General features: G+C 39.4%; 1 protein-coding gene across 1 annotated transcript; it reads left to right on the top strand.

Moving 5' to 3' along the window:
• Window positions 1–20,528: 20,528 nt before the first annotated feature.
• LOC145769162 (uncharacterized) lies at window positions 20,529–21,491 on the top strand. The gene has a single exon (XM_082580753.1). It carries the CDS (start codon window positions 20,529–20,531, stop codon window positions 21,489–21,491), a length of 963 nt encoding a protein of 320 aa, XP_082436879.1.
• Window positions 21,492–21,830: the final 339 nt, after the last annotated feature.

Below are 21,830 nucleotides of genomic sequence, written 5' to 3'. Positions count from 1 at the left end.
CATGAGAGCTGCTGAGGCTGCCGCGAGAGCTGAGGCCATACGAGCTGAGGCCATCGCGAGAGCTGAAGCCAAAGCGAGAGCTGCTGAGGCCGCTGCGAGAGCCGAAGCTAGAACTGCTGAGTACGCACTCAAAGACGCCCAGTTGAGGGCTGAACAACGTAAGGAGGTAGCTTTAGCTGAATATCGATCAGAGGTGGGCTCTCGGCGTAGCACTAAGAAGGGCTCTTCTAGGCATTCCAGAAATGAACATCAATCGCAGTTTAATTTACATAACCTTTTCCAAACGCCCGTTTAACCTGTGGGTGGACCAGTGCAATCCACACGTCTTCCAGCTGTTTCAGGAGGTCTCGGGGCCGCGGCTAAGGGTCTTCCGAATGCTGTAGAGCCAAGGTCTGCGAATTATGACCGAATTACAACCGAACTCCTTCCCCAGAGCGTACAGGTCACGGGGCCGCCATTAGTAGTAATGCTTTGCCCCTTTCACAGTTTTCTGCGCCGCTAGTTTTTGATCGCCCAGATACACGTAATTTGGGTGGTTGTGAGAGGCGTATCGCGTCTCCTGATTTTAACGTGTGTGAGGATCGTGATCGGGCTGTGCACGTGACTGAGCCCCCTCAGCCCCTTAAGGGATATAGCTTGTCTTCTCCCGCTAAATCGAGTTCTCAGCAGCAGGATTGCTTTTTTGAATACCAAAATAGTAGGACGTTTTTTGATAAGGCGGCCTTGATTGGTTACGATGGTAATAATATGCCATTTATCTTCTTTAAAAATCGTGTTACGGCCTTAATGGCAGCTTCGCCCTTTAAAGGAACTCGTTTGACTTTGTTACAAGCAGCTTGTGTTAGGACAGCTGCACAAACGATTGCTAATTTGGTTTCTGACACTCCTGGCTTGTCAGAGGAAGACAGAATAGAAATGTCGTTAGCTCGCTTGTCCCAGCGTTTTGGGGTTCGTGGAGGTCTTTTCGCTGAACCGAAAATTAGAAAGTATCGCTATTGTAGCAAATTGACTTCTATCTCTTCCAGTGATTTGAAAGAGTTTAAAGATGAATTGTCGCAGTGTCTGCTTTACGCGCAAGCTTATGGTCAGCGTGACAAATTGGAAGGACGTTTTGTTTTGGATTTGGCTAAGCTACTCCCGTTTGACGCTAAGCAGCGTTATCTTGACTTTTTAGGTGATCAGTATGGTGGCACTGATGAGCCTACTTTTCAGAGTTTGTTTGAATTTGTAGTTCGGGAGGAAACGCGTAAGTCGACTGATTTTAGCATTATGCTAATGGGCGATTCTGGTGAGTCGCAGCATTTTAAAAAGTTTGGCAAAGGAAAATTGCCTTCATGTCCGGTTAGGCAGACGTCGGTAAAACCCCATGATAATGTGATTTCAGGGAGTTCGCAGTACTCGACTGCTGTTGGCGCACTGCGCGGTGGTGTGGCCAGACGTAGAGACATACCGGCATGTTTTTATTGTTCGTCACGTGGTCAAGTTGAATATCATTTTTTGTCTAATTGTAAAGAATTTTTTGCGCTTGACACCTAAAGATCGGAGAGATGTCATTGTGAAAGCTGGCAAATGCTTGAATTGTTTGCGCCAGCATATGGTTAGGGATTGCGTTCATGCAAACAACTGTCGTAAGTGTGGGCCTAACAACGATAGGAAACACTATTTTCTTCTGCATGATTTTTATGTGACGTCACGTGATTCTCTGGATTCGGTCGGTAAAGATGATGCTGGTGCCAGAGTTCCTGTCCGTAATGTTAAGATTGGAAATGTTAAAGCAGCCTTTAACCTCGTTACTGCTGCTCGTGTTTTGAATCCAATGACTGGCAAATCGAATTTGGTGTATTGTCAGCATGATCCTAGTTCGCAGTTGACGTTTGTTTCGAGTGATTTGGTGTGCGAACTTGGTCTTAAACCGTACGATAAAGTATCGTTTAAAATGGATACCCTGGCTGGTCAGAAACCTACTTGTGCTGACCTTGTCAAACTCAACATCCAGTCGTTAGAGACAGATGAACTGTTTTGTGATATAACCTCGGTGGTTAACCCAGCTTGGGCTGACGATGTTAAAACTTTACCGCATAAACAAGATTTAAGTAGTTTCCGTCATTTTCATGACGTGAATATGTTTCATTTGAATGATTGTAGTACTGTAGATGTATTGATTGGCAACGACAATGCTTATTTGATGTGGGCCAAAGAAGAGCGTGTTGGTGAAAATCGTAGTGAACCGCATGCTTTGCTCACTCCTCTCGGTTGGTTGGCTTGTGGTGGTAAGTCACCCTTAGATGAAAGCGTTGCTAATGTGTGCAGAGTGCAGACGTCTTCAGAGTCGGATGTCATCTCTGGCTTTCAGCGTAAAATTGAGTCTCGTGATATGGAAATAGCAGACCTGAATAAAGTCATTAGGATTTGACTTTGCAAAATGAAACCTGTGAATTGTCTCGCAATGATATTTTGGCTAGAGAACTTGTTGAACCGAATATTGAGTTGAAAGATGGTCGATTTGAGATACCTGTACCGTTGAAGGAAGATATTGATTTACCTAACAATTTTGTGTTGGCGTCAGATAGAGCTGCTGCTTTAAGGAAGAAGGCTTTAAAACAACCTGAACTTCGTGATTTCCTTACTGACACCATGAAGGATCTTAAATCTAATGGCTATATCGAGCGTGCTGGTGAAGCAGGAAATGTCGAGGGATTTGAATGGTATTTACCATACTTTGTTACGTCACAATTAAAAAAGCGCATTGTTTACGATGGCAAGTCTGAATTTCGAGGAACTTGTGTTAATGATGTAATGTTTTCGTGTCCTGACTTGTTAAACCCTCTGGCAGATCTCTTAGCTAGAGTGCGGCTTGGCAGATTTGGTTTCGTGGCCGATATGACCAAGTACTTTTTTCACATTTTGGACTCTTCAATACGTAAGCCCAATTTTATTGAACTGCTTACGTACACCAGCAGTGCCGTTCGGATCGTGAACGAACGCCCTTTGGTACCTTTGAGTGACGACCCTACGGATTTTACTGTCATCACCCCTGCCTCACTTTTGACCCCATACTTAGACCCATACTGTGCTGTTGGGCAACCACATGATCGTGACCAACTAAGAAGGGATTATCGGTTCAATTTGTCACTTTCTCAGCAGTTTTGGAGTAAATGGATCGATTTTTACTTGCCAGGGCTTCAGGGCCGGAAAAAATGATTAAAAATGGCCGAGAATTTGGAACCTGTTCAACTTGTATTGGTGGGTTCTCTCCAAGACATTGGTAAACGTGAGAAGTATCAACTTGGGAGGGTGCATGAGGTGGTTCCACAAATTAGGAAAGGGAAGCCTGTGGTTCGTAGAGCTAAAGTTGCCGTCTGCAACTATGATGAGAGTACGGGGAAAGTGAAAGTAGACTATGTGTTGAGGGATATTTCGTGCCTCGCCCCCGTAAAGAACACCTAAGTGTTAGGGTTTGAGCCTGGTTTTGTCTGCGGTGGTCGACCTTTGTCTGAGCCCAGAACAGTGGGTTATTATCGCAACCATTGTATATAGCGTCATTTTTGCGTGCACCTATGGTACCAATTTCATGTATCGTCGCGTATTACTTTATTGCTGTTCATTCTTTTGCTCCCCTTTGTATTTGCGTATTAACTTAAACGTGAGTGATTCAAACAATTTGTGTATCATGTGTTTTTATTCATTGGCTCACAATTGTCCTTAAATTCCTTTTTAGTTATGCCATGTCAGACTGTCATAACTAGGGTCCGCTATGTTCCCGACAATTGTTCACCTAATCAAACGTCATATAAAAACCGTTCAAGTCTACTGAATCTTACGTCATGGAAATTCCTAAAAAATGAGCCAAAATTGCACCATCGTTCGTAAGACCTGTGTCAAACCTGTTTAAACATGAAACATTGGATCACCACCTTTGAACACCTGTTTGAATTGCGTGACAATGTCATTCACTATTGCGTCACAGTACTGCGTACGTGAGTTTGAGATATTGCTATCTATTCTGGTCATTCGTGAAATGGTTGCTTGAAAGTTGGCTGCACATTTAACTGTTGGCTTAGTGCTTGCTAGCTGGACAAAAGTTCCGTCTTTTATCCAAGTAATCTGTTCTGTAGTGACAATTTTTAGTGGTGTACGCTGTACGGCGTTGCATCTCATTTTCGATAGCCGCGGGCTAATTTTTACAGGAATACACTTTTGAATAGACGTTTCAAAAGAGTGTTTATTTTTCGGTCATTACATACAGACGAACGGATCTGGGAATCTTATGTTACAATTTTCCCACGAAAAGATTATGGTTTACCGCTGTGACCAATTGGATATTACAATTTGGTATGTAGGCTAATTCTTCTGAAGGTCATGAAGTTACAGACACAAGCGTTCAGAAAATCTTAGTGGAAAAATAAAAAAATAAATATTAGTTACAAGCATCACCGTGTCATCGTTATTGACAAAATGCAACTTGTCACCAGGCCAAATTTAAAGTACAGGATAGGTTTATCTCAATGCTTGCTTGAAGTACGCTGTAACTTTTGCAAGTTTGGTAAGAACACCAGAGATGGAACGCAAAAGTGAATAATACTGGACAAATCGCCGAATTTTGAGAGATAAAACAAATGCACACATTCAAGCAGTTTCTGAATGTTTAAATAGTGAAGCTTGTTTTAAATCTATTGATGGTGTTCAATCTTCTCAAAGTATGTACACATTGTCTTAACTCTTATATGTGGACTTTTCATAACGACTTTCTGTACTATGTAGGCTATAGGCTCTTCCATTAATTTGACTCTCGAACGGTAGGGTGAGTGTGTGCTTTTATATAGGCCAACTGTTAGCATATAAAATGGTAGCCTACTGCTTTATTTACCAGTAAGTAGAAGTTGGATTGGTATTGGTGGAAAGATTGGTGTCAGTGCACTAGTAAGACTATATTTTCATTCACTTAAACATGTTATGTTTGTCATTGCATATGAACTTTTTTATTTTAGTTTGTACATATACATCTACTGGTGCTTTGATCTTCAGTTGTAGGCCTACTTGTACTCTTGGTTTAACAAACAATATTGGATTTTAGCACAACCTCCTTCACCCCAGGCTGATGATGCAGTATGTTTTCAATCAAATGTGCAGTGTAACATGCAGTCGCAAGACATGTTACTGGAAAAAAATTTAACACTAGAAGATTCATGTCATGAAACGGACGGTGACATTTCAAGTGTATGGAGTGATACTGCTCCAATATCAGATGAAAGTGAAATTTTGTGCGATGAAAATGAAAATATTATTTCTAAGATAGCAACATGGGCTTCACAATACAATATTTCTCATAATGCTGTTAAAAATTTAGTGCAGATTTTAAGACCTATTCTACCAGATTTGCTTTTAGATCCAAGATCTCTTCTGTGTACTAGGCTACAAGAAAATATGATGTCAAAGAAATTGCTGGTGGATCATATTACCACTTTGGAATTTTAAACAATATTTCTGATTTACGTAATATTGTAGCTTATGCACCGATGCTCTTAGTCTGCAATTTAATATTGATGGATAGTCACTTTTTAAAAGCTCAAAACAACAATTTTGGCCCATTCTAGGTATGATAGTTGGACCAAAGCAAAGCAACCCTTTCATCATTGGGATATTTACAGGACAAAGTAAAGCAAATAGTACCAGCGCATTTCTTTGTGATTTTGTGGAGGAAATGAAGCATCTTATGCAGCATGGTGTGTATTTAAATGCTTTAGAAAATATAATAAAAATTAAAATGTCATGCTTTGTCTGTGATACTTCAGCACGGTCATTTGTAAAACAAACAAAAGGTCATAATGCTTATCATGGTTGTGAAAGATGTGTACAAAGGGGAGTTTGGCAAAAAAAGCTAATCTTTGAAATGACCAATGCTGATCTTAGAACCGACATTAGCTTTATTCAACAAGCTGATATAAACCATCACAAGCCTGAACCTTCTCTTCTTCAGTTGTCTATTGGTTTCGTTTTAGAGCTTTGGTAGAGAGTTTGTCTTGTTGAACCATAGACATACGAAGCCGAGCAACGTGATCAAGTTTAACATCTTCAAGTTTAAGGTTTAGTTTTGCAATTTGTGCTTGATCCAATGCATCTTGTTTATCTTGGTGTAATGAAAGACAGCTGTGGCTTTGGCTGAAAGGTCAACTTATTTGCAATTGTCGTTTTGGAAGTTCCCAAGTAAATGTCATATCGGAATTGTTATTGTCATTTCATGATTTCCTTCCACATGAGTTTCCTCGAAAGTGCCGTTCATTAGACGAAGTCGAAACGTGGAAAGCAACTGAGTTTAGAGAATTTTTGTTGTATATATAGTGGCATTGCAGTACTAAAACACAATATGCCTAAACATTTGTATAAACTCTTTTTGTTACTGTTTGTTTCCATTTATTCTCTTTCCAGTCCTTTGCTTTACAAAAGTCACTGTGACTATGCAAATGCGCTGTTGGCTATGTTAGTGAATCAGTTTGGCATGTTTTATGGTAGTAATATGTTAGTTCATAATACAATTTGCATTGCCTTGTACATTTGTCAAGTGATGTTAAACGTTATGGACCTCTTGATGCATTTTCTGCATTTGCATTTGACAGCTATTTAGGAAAAATTAAAAAAATGCTAAGAAAACCAGGGAATCCACTGCCACAAGTCATCAGAAGATTGTCGGAAAAAACAGCTTCACAATATGCAAATTCTTCATGTGACAAACAGTGTGATGGTTTGCCTAAAATTTCACACCAAAGCAGACCTCTTCCATATACTCATTCCACTAAGCACAAATTTATTTTCTGAAACACGAAATATTTTTCATCACCCACTCTTTAATTCTGAAGATATATTTTTTAGTGGTAATCCACTTCTAGCTACATGCGTCTACCTTACAAAGCAATTCATTTCAGGCAAAAACTCCATCAACTTCAGATATACGGAAGAAGATCGTGAGTTGGGAGCAGGATTTTTGTGGAAGGAGAAAATCTCTAATGCGTAAATGCGCAATTGGGGAAATTCGTGGATACAACAAATCTTTCAATTGCATTTTTATTTTGGAATATATTTGCTACTGTTTGACATGGTTAGCTCTTGCATAACTACTGATTATTTTCACATAGTTTCATCCGAAAAAAAAAAAAAAAAACCTTGGCGTAATGGATCCCGAAAGCAATGTTGGTCTGTAGGAAAATATGTATAAATTACCACGTATCCGCAATTTTCCTGATTCTTATTTATTTAGTGAAAAAATATCAATCCAAACATTTTAAAGACTTGAGAAAACAATAGCAGTGATGACATTACTCATCAATTGATTGATTGAATCTTTTTCCTCGGACTGGGAAAGCTTCTTGCAGAGCTAAATCTTGGCAGTTTCGCATTCTTGTAGAGGCTTTGATCACTGACGCAGGCCCAGTCACCGAAATTGACAGAGTGAAGTTTCCGATTGTTGAAGTCTTGTTGCCGGGGAATTATTCCATCCATTAGATGCCGCTAAATGGAGAGCATTCCTTGACGTGCGTTTCTCAAGAGCACACCCCGAGAGTCGAACCAGCGCCGATTGATCTTGAAGCTTCTTCGTTCCAGAAGTGACGCGCTAACCAACTGAACTAACGGGGCGGACGCCATTACACAACGCAACAGTGGAAAAAATAAATTTATTAAAGAAATTAAAATCAACAACACAGCATAAGAAACACGAAAACAACACGGAAGAGTTAAAATGATTTGACAAAGTCTTCAAATATTTTGACTCGCTCTGCGTGACGAGTGCGGGCGAGACGTACTATGGCATCAAAATTAGTACATTGCCATTTGTTGCCTTTAAGAGGCAGCATGGCTGCAACAGATATTATGTCACATGCTGGAAAAATAGAGATGTCCGGATTTAAATGATCCGGGACATTTATCAAAATTCCCGGGTTAATTACCACGTCCTTAACGCAGCAGTGGAACTAGAGCATTACCGTCGGCAATAAAAATAAGGTCAGGGTTAGACATTCCTTCCAGTCGTTATGCCACAGCCATAGATTTGCTTCTTAAACAACACCCTGATGGAGCTCTGCGAAAGAGGCCTGTGGAGGGGTATCAAAGCACGAAATCGGCTAAACGTGGACGCTTCATTGCGAACGGTGAAGAGAGTGTAGATTTACAGCCAAGCGATGAGCCTCTTGATGTGTCCGATTCCATTGATGACGCGACAACCTCATCCTTTGATGCAGCATCTGATGATTCTAATTCTGACAACTAGTTCTATCAAACAGACTTTGTGTTGCTCGCAGTATCCCAATTGTGCCGAAATTATGTTTGTGCATACGTAAATCGAGGCAATCTTCTCGCAGGGAGCTATTGATTTGTTATGGTACCTGGTTGAGAAATCAACATTATTGTATTATAATTCAACGTCGCGAGATGTCGAATTAATGTATAACAAACGTAAATTTCTTATTGGGCATTGTTGTTACGTAATATAACCCGCCGGGAAAATGAAATCGATTTGTACTGACTCGAATGTTGAATCAACCCAAAATTAACTTAATTTTTTACCCGTGAGTTATTCAACGTGAATTAACGTAACACTGTGCGTATCGCGTTGCTCGCTTTATTGCTACTTTTTGGTATTATTACATCACAACAAATTAAACAGTGTGGTCGTGATAGACTACTCTAGTATATTTTCGCTTCTCGCTTTACATGTTTTGGTACAATTTTTTTCGTTATAAACGTTCACAGCAATTGCCAAGGCAATTTCAACTTTTGCCGTTTGGTCTTGCCAACGTTTTTGTAGGGGCTGTAATAGTTAAAATATCGAACGAAATTGAAATAAATATCGATATTGAAAAGATATGGTATCGAAAATTTGATATATCGCCCAACACTAATTTCCACGTGTTTGGAAGGTTCTTGCCTTGGAAGACGATCAAGGATGGAAGGTTACGTGGTGCGTTGATAATAATTACTTTCATTTTTCAAAATTTTTGTTTCTGACCAGTTAATTGAAAAATAAAAGTAATTATTACACTAGCCGACAAAAAAAAAAATTTGTGGTGCCGGCGGTTTTTGAACTGATATAGACTAACTTTGGGGCGCTGAATCCGAAAATGCAATCAGTTTTTCTCCATCAGGTCAAATTTTTAAATTACAGTGATTCCACTGCATGAGTGAACTTGTGCATAAGGGCCATTCCGTGTCGATTCACACAGTCAAGAGATTCAACCTTTCGATTTTTTTTAAATTTTACACACATTTTTACTATTCTATATGATGAACACTTGCAAAATTTGAATGAAATATATTGAGAAACACGAGAGTTATGAACCATTTAATTTGAGGAGTCTGCTGTCACTCTAAATTCACTTTCAGGCATGCCTTTAAGTGTCCTGCCAGAGACACAGCCGCATGCTTTTGAGCGGTGTCGAACCGGCGTTCTTCGATTGCCATTCCAGGGCTCATACCACTCGCCTATGCAGCCGACAGGGGAGGTTCATTCAAGGGAAAAATCTCTTTTTTGTTTGAGAGGTAGGATGTTGTGGAGCACCCACTGCCATATATGGTTATCATTTCTGTATAAGATGTTGCCTTAAAATTTAATTTGGGAAGGTGAAACTCTTGCACTGTAGAATTTTGTGATTGACTTTCATCATTGGTGGTGCGCCTAATCTTAGAGATTAGTTTAACTGCAATAGCTTGTGATGGTTTTGTTATCATCGCCCAGCATTGCCAAAAGCACATTTTGGGGATTTTTTTAGATTTCTTTTTGTAAGGTGCATTTCGTATCCATGGATATGTAAACCCTTAGAACTTGTTATCCCAAACTCAGCCAGCGAGAATGGCACAGTGGACCAATTTTGTTATTAACTGTTAACTCTGGAGATGATCATGAAAGCTCTGAATTTTTTATAACAAAATTGGTCCACTGTGTCATTCTCGCTGGCTGAGTTTGGGATCACAAGTTCTAAGAGTTTACATATCCATGGATACCAAATGCACCTTACAACAAAAAAACAGCTTTCTTGCAAAATATATTGTTGGCGTTTATTGGAAAAGTTACATTCAAGCTAAATATAAAAGTACTATCATGGATAAGCCAAAGAATCTTTTTCAAGAAATGCATTGCAAAAGAATCTATTCAATGGAAAAGAATCTATTCAAAGCCGACAGCAACAACTGTCTCGTGGTTTTATCAGTAAAACAAATTTCCAGAAATGCAAAAGTTTGCAAAAAATATGTTGAGCTTGTTCGGTTTAACTCATTTGTGTGAGCAGACGTTCTCGTTCATGAACTTGAACTAGAACCGTGGTCACAGCGGAAAGCCATTATATCTCCGTGTGAAAGTTGTAACATAAAATTCCCGAATCCTTTCGTCTGTATGCGATAACAACCAGCGAAACACACTTCTGAAAGCCTCGTCACGAATAGTATTTCAAGAAAAAACTCTGCAAGACGGGCTGTTAAAAATTAGTGAAACACGTATGCAGTAGAACACTTATCACCACAATACAGATTTTTGGGATAAAAGACGGAAGTTTCGTCTAGTTGGTAAACACAAGCAAAACAGTTTTAATATTCGACCAACCTTTCCAGCGACAATTCTAAAATGACGAAACTGACTTGGGATATTTCAAACCACATAACTTGCATCTGTGACGTAACAGTCGATAGTATTGTTGTGTCATTCTAGCACGAGGTAAAATTTGGCTAATGCAAGATTTCGGAATTCAAGATTTAAGATGATGAAATACCTAATAATTCGAGGGAGATGATGCAATATTTCCTCGTTTATAGAAATATTCTATGACGTGAAGAAGCCAGGTTTAATGGTTGAAGAGTTTATGTGACATTTGATCTGGGGAATGATTGTCCATAACATAGCGGCCCCTAGTTATGACAGTCTGACATGGCACAACTAAAAAAGAATTGACGACAATCATGAGCCAATAAATAAAAACACGTTATAACCAAATTGTTTGAATCACTCACGTTTAGGTTAATACGCAAACATAAAGGGCATGCAAAGAATGAACAACAATAAGAATAATACACGATGATACATGAAATTGGCACCATAGGTACACGCTATATACAATGCTTGCGATAATAACCGACTGTTCTGGGTTCAGACAAAGGTCGGCCACCACAGACACAAGTAGGCTCAAACCATAACTCTTAAGTGTTCTTTACGGGGGCGAGACACGAAATATCCCTCAACACGTAGTCTACTTTTACTTCCCCCGTACTCTCATCATACTGTAGTTGCAAACGGCAACTTTAGCTCTCCGAACCACAGGCTTCCCTTTCCTAATTTTTGGGACTACCTCGTGTACCCTCCCAAGTTGACATTTTTCAGGTTTACCAATGTCTTGGAGAGAACCCACCATTACAAGTTGACTAGGCTGCAAACACACGGCCATTTTTAACCATTTTTGCTGCTGTTGGCCTAGCCAACGTGACTTTAAATTTGGGACGTTTCGAGATGTTTCTATGCTTTTCCAGAGTCATGTGAGAGTCATACTGAGTTTTTGGTGTTCTCTAATGTTAGCCGCAGTTTTGCCCGTTCGTGTGTAAGATCTGTCTTTAACCCTTTGAAGGTTGGGGGGTGGTGCTGTCAATTAAACTTTTTGGTATCAACAGTTGTATCTCTAAAACCACTGATGCTGCGATTACCACATTTCTTGACTTTACCTACCTTTTATTCACCTCTATTGAGCTGAAATTTTGAGCGAATAAAGGTTATAAATTGAGAGATATAAGGCATTTCTCAACACATCCTCTGAAATATTTCATATTCTATTGTTCAAAATGTCCCACTAGCTCAATGAAAGTAATTAATTTGCCCATGTTTCGTTAATCCTAACTGTTTCACAGCGTGAAGGGAATTGGCTGTATGTAAAATTATGTAAAAACATTTTAATCACAACATTACAAAGTATGTTCTTCATTACCCTACCAAAAAATAATGTGTAAACTCACGCTACAATTACAGTCATAAGTCACCTCAACATTTCAACGTATATGAGCAGTTCTAAAATTCACATCGTTTTAATTTGCGTATATGCTCAGCGTGAATAATTTTACAAAGTGAATCCCAAATTTTGAAATCGTGCCTTAAAAAGTAACTGAGATATTACTCCTAAAGCATGAGAAGAATCGACAGCTCCCCCAAACTGAGCAAGACTCAAGGAGCCCAACCTTCTAAGGGTTAATAAGCTAATAAATGTTGATCTGCTAAATAATTTTCATACAAAGATTACCCTAAAAGAGTTTCCAGAAAGCACTATAATCAATTATTGAGTGTAATTTTGCAAAAAAATTTCCGAAGGAGCATGCCCTTGGACACCCCTAGAATACGGGTACCTTCGGCACGCTCTAACCACCCACCACTTTTATTGCTTCCCTTGCTTAACCCACCAGGATACACCACAGCACATCAGGTGGCGATGTCTTAAATCAAACACTTTGTCGTTCACTTCAATTCATCAAATATTTGCCACCCCCAAATTTATTTTTCTGGTTACGCCACTGTTGAGGCTGAAAGGTCTTTTTCATGAACGAAGAGAGTCAAGACATGATTACTCTCAACAATGATCGCCTCTCAGATTTGTGTTTGCTTCATTGCCATCGCGAAAGGATCAGTGAGAAGAAGATCAATCGAGTTGTTATGAATATTGCAGGCCGGAGGCGACGAATAGACTTTTAATCGTGATGTTGTCATTTTCTGATCATGCAATAAATTGTTTTTGCTTTGTGATTGAAATTACTTTTTGAAACAAGGCCAGGAAATGATTTTAAACCATCTTCCTTTTGCTGTATATTTGGATGGTTTTTATCAAAACTGTTGATGGCTTTCACCAGTCAATTTTTGTTCTGTGCTTTCAACGTAATATGTATTAGTGTTTGTGCTGGGCGTTCTGAAATGTGGTAGCGGTACCTAATTTGGTTTGTATTTTTTCATAATTCTTTCAATATGGACTGTGCGTCCGAATTGAACAACCAATTGATTCTTAAAATCTAGCAGCTTACTTTGCCTACTAATCAACCCTTATAAGTTCTTGTGTCTATAGGCTTCTACATCAGGTGGCGGTGTCTTAAAACAAACACTTTGTAGTTCCTTTGAACTAATCAAATATTTGGCCCCACCCTCAAATTTTTTTCTGGCTACGCCACGGATTCGAGTAAAATGTTTTTTAAATCTTCATCTCTGGCGTGATTGGAAAATTAAACAAGCTTAAAAATTTTTCTTTATTTTGAAATGTCCGCACAAAATTACAAAGAACATCGCATCTTAACAATGGAATTCATTATGTTTTTGTTTCCCTTCATTTGGGTTGCGTATTTTGCCTCCAAATTTGCGCACATATTTTGATAAGTTTCCGCGCATTGACGAAAATTTTGCTTGCTTGTGGTAACCAGCAACTCGATATCAACAGCGTTTCCGAGTTCCTGGCTAATTTCTGGAAATCTTGAAATTTTGTAGAAAAGAAATAAAATCCAACTTTGCTTGTTTATGTGTTGCTTTTTATAGGAAACCCGGTGCAAAATTAACATAATAAATCGGCTAATAGTTTAAAATTCGAAACTGCAGAGTCCAATCTCGACCAAGCCAAAACTGACTGCAAGTAAGACACAATTCTTTTTCCATGGGGAAAATCATAGTCGATTACATGAGTAGTAAAATCATGATAGGTGGTCTTCTATGTAGGCTAACACTGTATGGAACAGGCGTAATTAAGACTAGTGTAATAAAAATCGATCGTCTTCTAACAACATGCTAGAAGTATAATGTTATTAGTAATGTTATGCTAGAAGTAATGTTATTCTGCCACAAGGATATCCTTGTGGCAGAATTAGTGGTGCGATACTGACGAGCCCAGCCTCATGGGCGAAACACGGTGTCTATCGCTGTCAATTCTTGCTACAAATCGGCTACCGAGAAACATATTGTTGTTTGGATAGTCTGAATGGCTAGCGTGGAAGCTACACCGTTATGGTTAGCGAATCGCAGCTGCTCGCTGTACTAGCGAGTGCTCAGCCTTGTGCTGATAGCCGGGAAGAACGCCCCTTTCTTCACATAACCTATTGATAGTTAAAATTTTTGACGAGGGCTAAGGCCACTACGCGTAATGTATCATGTATAGATGAAAATACTCTAAGAATCATCAAAGGTGATTAAGTTTGTGTGACGTGTGTCTTTAAACTGAGAAATCTTATCATATTACAGACCATGCGTGCTCTCCTCTTTCTTTTATGTTGCAAACCCATCGCCCATAATATTTTCTTTGGTTATATGAGAAATGAATATTATGAGAAATGTTCGCTTCCACCCATACATCAATCAATATCCATACAAGGATTAAAATAATCAAGAGAGGAGTGCAGGAAATGCATTTTCATGGATATGCAACACCCCAAGTAGCAAAGATTGGCGTCTAGCCAGCTCCACGCTAGCGAAGTTATTGGCGACGCGCCAGCGATAATCGCCAGCCAGCCGCCACCGATCTGCTCATCGCATAACCGGCGTAACGCTGACGAAATTCGACAATAAAGTCGGCTGTGCGTAAGCGCCTCGATGGCGAAAGTCGCTCAAGTTAGTTAACGGCGAGCTGTCTGTACGCCTACGAATTTCGCTAAACTTACTGGCACGTTTTTCCGGCTGCGCGCACTGTCGCTGGACTGACGAATGTCGCCCTGCTGAAGCCCCTTTTTTTTCGGCCACCAGCAGCAGCTGTTGTTTTGCGAAATTATCAAAACAAAACACTAAAACTTTTTGAAGCATTTTATGTATTAATTGTCTTTTTGTGGTTAAAGCGAGACGTAATTCAAAAATGTAAAACAACGAAAACAATGAAGATTTTTAATACACTGACTTACCACAGCTCCATTTTCGTAACACAATGCTAAAAAATGTTTCAGTAATTAATGAATGGCGGTTTTTCTGATCATTTGTAATACAAATAACAAAACAATTTACAAGTCCAAGCCATGGGAGAGCAAAGCTAAAGACTATAAACATGAGATTATTTGTAAAAGCCCAGCAGCTGTTAAGTGAATTTTGACAGTTTTCGCGAAACAATAATTTTTAAGCAAAAAATTCTATTAAAAAAAACTTTCTTGGTTTTCGAAACTATAATGAGTTTGATTAAAATGTTTGCTTGCAAGATTTACCCTAGGCCTAGGGTAGGGGTAAGTAAAATTTACTTCCGGTTAGAAACCAATTGTGTACTACGTACTACAGTATCATAACTATAAGCATATATTGTAGGTATTGCAATAATACGTCAAAATCACCGCACTGGAAGAAAATACACAGCATTCAGCAACATCAAGAACACTACCATTGCTTCCACTGTACTCTCTGATGTAATAAAGATTAATACGAAGCTTCAAGCTAGCAGAGAAATTCAGATTAATGAGTTTTTTGTGCTATCTCGCTTTGCTATCTGTCACCAGCCGCCTTCAAATACCGCTTCACTGCAGATTTGATATCTTTGTCCGTCGCCTTGGCTTGCCTTCGAATCACATCTGTAATAATACAAAATGAGCTCTCTGTGAAAACAATTTCGCTCACAGTCACAACTCACAACAACAACAACTTAATTACACTACTAACTCATTATTAGATAGCACATCTTATGATCGTGGATTAGATGTCGAAAATATGTAGTAAGAGTGACGCAGAATTAGGTCAGCGCGTCATAATCACCACTGTGAGATCATTGAGATTGAGCGGGAACATTTGCTGTTGTATGGAATATATCCAGCTGCGATTACCAGCGCTGTAGGTCTTGTTTGCAAAGTGCTAATCCGAAGTGCTAATTTACATTGGCTGGCAATATTGTCGTTTTTATATCGATGCAATGTTGTCGGACATTGAATCGTTGTTAAAAAGGAAAACTAGGTTAGTTGACATCCGAGGGGAAAACACGTGTCTTCATAGTTCAGAAATGTTCCCGCTGTGGGTTAGTGACTTCAAACCCTTAATGGTGACATCATAATGGAATAAATAGTCAGATTTTATGAAAGGCGGTATGCAGTACAAACAATTTACTGAGCTGCAAGCAGTTGAAACAATTTAGTGTCGTTAGATGGTCCCGCAATACCGGATTACAATCCCGATAAAGCAGTTATTGCGTGGTGCAACGATTCTATTGCAGGACGTCGCCCAGACTTCAACAACGCTAAGTTATCATTTTAACATTGTTGCAAGTTTAATTTTATTTGCTTGTGCTATCGTTACTTTGGCCTCCAAGCACGCAGATTTGGCCACCGAGAAGGAGCTTTCGGTAGGCCACAATGGCTGCCGGAAAAAAACACGACTTTTAAGGCCTGCCCTAATCAACATTTTGGGTCGATGCTTTCCTGAAAAGCATAGGCTAACAATATATACTGCATCATGTTAGCATCAAAAAAGGTTTTGCCATTTTTTACATCATAATAATAAACCAGTAGAGTAGTAGACTACTATTTCTGGTGCTTTCGTGTGTATCTCTAGTTTTAGAAGCACTGTGAACACAAATCAGCACAACACTTCAAAACTAACCGCAGCTATATCTTCTTAGACATTGGCGGCTCGTCATAAGGGACTGCGGGACTGCAGCCCTCCCAACATTTTTGTGCATATGTGAATTATATTATTATAATTATATTATTATACATGTTTTTTTTTTAATTTATTTCGCTTAAAGAAATAAAAAAACTCTTAAAATTATTTTTTTTGTAATAAAAAAAAGTTGTGTTACAAAAATTAATTGGCAACTCTGGGTCTGCAAATTCTGCAGGTCCGGTGTTGCTTGTTCTTTTTTTTATGACGCAGATTTTTCAGAAAAAAGTTTTCTAGCGTCACTGAACAAGCGCTGTAGGGACTGCAAATAGAACAGACCCTGGTCAGGGATTCCAACTTTGGTTCTCGTAACTCTTTAGGGTAAGCGTGTGGAAGCTATCGGTGATTAGGTGAAGGGATCGTAGGTTACTTTACTTGATCATGGAAATGCACAGAAAAACACCTGAAGGAAATTGTCTCCCATTTATTCATTTGTTGTTCAATTTCAACAAATTTGCTATCGTTGGAAAGCACAAGCATAGATCTAACCAACTAAGTTAATACCAAGTCCCAAAATAGTACTAGCTCCATCTGGTAACCACCTAAACTTGACCAAATTCAAGCCATTATCAAAAGTTTACTTTAAATCAGGCCTGTGCAACCTTTATTACAGGAGAGCCAGATATAAATAACTGGGTGAAGCCACGGGCCGCACGTTTATTTAACATGATTTCTAGGCTAGTAGTTGCAGGCACAAAAAAGTAGTTTTTTGTTATTCATGTTATTCTTATGGCGTTATTAGGGGCTATCTTCTTTCAGAAATAATAAGTTAAGACACATAAATTTCTGAAGAAAACTGCTATTCTGATTTATTGTGACACCGTCTTTAAACGAGATCAGTGAGAAATTTGCAGCTGGCTTCTTTTCCCAACGGCATTTTTCCAAATTTAGTTTAATGGAAGTGCTCGCAATTCGAAGTCCATTTTCCAAGTGTTCATCTGTCAGAACCGATCGATAGGGTGATGTCATGACGCCCATTTTAGAAAAGAATGTTCGCACAAATACGTTGAGCCAAAAAGAGCCATTTTTGAAGCCATGGATTTTTTCAAATGTGGAAAGTCATCTTAGTTGAGATGTTTTCGGTGAAAATCGCCAAGATTCATTTCTAAATACTTTGCTTTCAAATCCTTTTTTCTCTTGAAGATCAATAAGTTCAAGTTATATCTGCTGGTGCTTTGTAAATGTCTGTGTTGAATGGCGAAGAGAACATACCAAACAAATGTTCATGAGATTTGAAGTCCTTGAAACGAGCCAAAAATTCATACAATGTTTTCAAGTTGGTCTGCAAATTCAGTTTTCTTCTCAGGATGCATTCCATAGTCTCTCAAAGTTGGAAAGTGAAAAATATTTCCTGTCTGTACGTGAGCTTTTCAAAGTCGTAAATTGTTCATAATGCCTTTTATGTGACCATACATTTTTACTTTCCACAAATAATTAAATACAATGGATTAGCGGTGGCCGGTAGAAGATTTCTAAAATGGTTAACAGAAGGTGTGAAATCTACAATAATCCGCTCCACAACAAATTGTTCCCACGTACCAGACTAAACTAAATTGTAAACACGTTGCGCGGGCCGGACACAATTCAGAATTGGCACATCTTTGTGGGCCGCACAATTTTTCTTCGCGGGCCGCATTTGGCCCGCGGGCCGTACGTTGCACACCCCTGCTTTAAATGATAAAAACATTAAACGACAGCCAATTAAAAAAACATGTTACTATGTTACTAACCCTAACTCAGTGCATTTATAACTCAGTCCGGTACAGGTTTATAATTATTTATATCAGGTTAGCCTACTGGTTGATGCAGCCCCCCCATGTTTTGAGACCACGAGCCGCCACTGTTCTTAGAAACATCGTCCATTTTCCAGGAATAGGTTGAATGCCATTCTTTGCTGCGTTTGTGTGGTTGAATGGCGGTCACCAGGTTTCAGATCCAACTATTATGGATAATTGCCATAGCACCATTCTCTCCATCAAACTCTATTTTAGGCTGTGATATTGTTCCATTTCTGTATCTCTCATCCAAAAAAAACTTGATCAATAATAGGCTATGAACAAAACTACAGTTAGTTAAGAATAAACCTGTGAACAAAACACATGTAAAACAAATAATTCGTCATATGGTTTGTTCCGATCTGATCTTAATTTTGTAATATAATATATACAAAAATTAAATTAGTAATACACAATCTATACAGCAACCAGTATATACCTGTACCACAGACTAACTTCAGACTTAGGTTTTTATTGCATTGTAGCACTAAAGTAATTGCATTACCGAAATCTCTATCAATGTGCCTAAAAACCTGCTGAAAAAACACGATAGCCTAATTTGTTTTGTAGCTATTTCCTTATCTACTTTTGCCTTAAGTTCATTGGTAGTTATACATCTTAAATGCAATAAAACATGTTCACATAAATTACGTGTAACATTATTTAGTGGTTTACCGCAAGTGACTAGAATACTGAATACCAGACACCATCAAATCAACCACTTAGTGAATTTGTTAGCAACACAATTGCATATCGCAGTAACCTAACGACTAACGAGGTCCCTAACCCTAAGCTTTATTACACAGCAGTCTACCCAATAACTGAGCAAACAGGCTTCAACCAATACCTTCTCGAGTAAGAAGGCCACTTCATGAAAAAGGCAAAACTTGTGACGTCATCACGAGTAGTTCAGATTGTCAGCGAAGCGCGTATGGTGAATAGAGTTCTGCAATGGCTTTTTAGCTTGCTTCATTGCTGGACAAAAATTCCGTCTTTAACTAAGTAGTTTGTATTGTAGTGACAGTTTTTAGAGGTGTACGGCGTTGCATCCCGATTTCGATAGCCGCGGGCTAATTTTACAGGAATACACTTTTTGAATAGACGTTTCAAAGAGTGTTTCTTTTTCGGTCATTACATACAGACGAACGGATTCGGGAATCTTACGTTACAATTTTCCCACGAAGAGATTATGGTTTACCGCTGTGACCATAAAAAATAAAGACGTGGCTTGTTAGCTGGTAGGCCAAGAAGCACTTGAAGCACATAAAAAAATAAAGACGATTCTCTGGCTAGTGTTTGTACGGAAGCACAGGCAAGACATAAAAAATAAAGACGTTGTTGTCAGTTGGAACTTAGAAGCACAAAGAATAATAAAGAAGATCTTGTTGGTTGGTAGTCTACAGAAGCAAAGAAAATTGGAGACATTTCTTTTCGGTTGGTAGGCTACTGAAGAACTTTAAGCTAAAAAGTAAAGACATTTCTTCTCAGTTTGGTACTGAAGAAAAATAACTTTGACATTCATTGGCAAGAAAGAAGATTAACGACAATCCATCTGTGCTTGCCCAGCAAACATTGTACTTCGGCCCAACGTAGTGTGACAGTTGGTAAAATAATGCTCCTCCGTTGGCACTACGTTGTGGCCGAAGTTGACCCAACGTATCTTGCACCATTCGTCGCAGTTGGGACAACTTCTTTAAAATGTTTGGGCCAACGTTATCCCAACTCTGCACCCAACGTAGTTCATCGTTGGTACCCTACGATGGCCCAACGTATTTTGCACCATTCATCGCAGTTGGGACAACTTCTTTAAAATGTTTGGGCCAACGTTATCCCAACTCTGCACCCAACGTAGTTCATCGTTGGTACCCTACGATGGCCCAACGTATTTTGCACCATTCATCGCAGTTGGGCCGACTTATTTTAAAATCTTTGGGCCAACGTTATCCCAACTCTACACCCAACGTAGTTCATCGTCGGTACCCTACGATGGCCCAACGTATTTTGCACCATTCGTCGCAGTTGAACCAACTTATTTTAAAATCTTTGGGCCTACGTAAAACCAACATTTAATACGTGCCACCAGTCCCTGGGAAAGAATAAGTATCGATTTCAAGGGTCCAGTAAAAGGTGTCAAACCATACATTTTAATGGTTATTGACGAGTACTCTCGTTATCCATTTGCTTTCGCATGCAAAGACCAATCCTCATCAACAGTGTTAAAGTGTTTATCAGAACTTTTTGTACTATTTGGCGTTCCTGGATACGTACATAGTGATAGAGGTTCGGCCTTTATGTCCAATGATGTAAAAACCTATCTTACAAGTAAAGGTGTGGCTACCAGTAGGAGCACACCATATCATCCCACTGGTAATTCACAAGTAGAAAGAACGAATCAAACTATTTGGCAAACCGTACAGTTAATGTTACATGATCGTCAACTTCCACAGGAGAGGTGGGAAGAAGTCCTACCTGACGCTCTACATGCAGCGCGATCATTATTATGCACCAGCACAAATGCTACTCCGCACGAACGTTTTCTTAGGTTTGAACGACGTTCAATGCTCGGGAAGAGTTTACCTGGTTGGTTGCTCCAACCAGGATCTGTCCTGCTTCGTCGGTTTGTCAGGAACAAGGACGAGCCATTAGTAGATGAAGTTGAATTGCTCGATGCGAACCCTAGCTTTGCACATGTTCGATATCCAAATGGCCGAGAATCAACTGTATCGACTACAGACCTTGCTCCTTGTCCGCAAAAAGAAAAACCAGCAGAAGACAACAACGCTACCGCCTCACCCGAACTACTGGATTTAAATTCACAACCTGCACCTGAATCACCAAAGTCCGGACTTGAATCTCCAAAGTCTACACCTGAAAATCCGGTTGTTGAACACTCGCACAAACCGGCCGTGATCGATGTTGAGGTTCCTGCCCTTCGCAGATCCTCTTTTTTACCATTGAATTCAAAAATCACCCGTCGATGCAGCGCCATGAAGCCTTGTCTGAGGATGATGTCTGCACAAAGTTCGCGCCCAACTCCCAGTTGTAAATCATATTCGCGATTAAATAAAGTCATTTTAGAAGCAGTCTTTCCGAGACACTCAAAATTTTGAGTTACGCGAGCTAGTGAAACTGAAGAAGTGGGTCCTGATGGAGGATCCAGCCCAAGCCATTTCGCAACCTTCCAGTCAATGTGGCTATGAGATGCCCCGGAGTCTAGAAGAGCAGTGATGTGTTTTCCGGCTATTTCCACGGAAACTGAAGAAGACGACAAACAGGATGGCACACCGGCTAAAACCGACAATAAATAAGAAGAAACTGTTGAAGCGACAATGCCATCTTCAGATCCAGACGATAAGTGCTGATCTCCCAGTATTGAAGCAGATGTAGATTGTGCTTTGATACGATTGCTCCGCCTACGATTGCTCCGATACTACAGGCAAGCAATCATT

The sequence above is a fragment of the Aplidium turbinatum genome, chromosome 4 (assembly GCF_918807975.1).
Source record: "Aplidium turbinatum chromosome 4, kaAplTurb1.1, whole genome shotgun sequence".
Lineage (NCBI taxonomy): Eukaryota > Metazoa > Chordata > Ascidiacea > Aplousobranchia > Polyclinidae > Aplidium > Aplidium turbinatum.
The sequence above is the reverse complement of the archived record's forward strand: the minus strand, read 5'-3'. Positions and strand labels throughout refer to the sequence as shown.

Bases quoted from the DNA above. Each gene is read 5' to 3' on its own strand.
- LOC145769162 (XM_082580753.1), top strand. From the start codon at position 20,529: ATGGTTATTGACGAGTACTCTCGTTATCCATTTGCTTTCGCATGCAAA.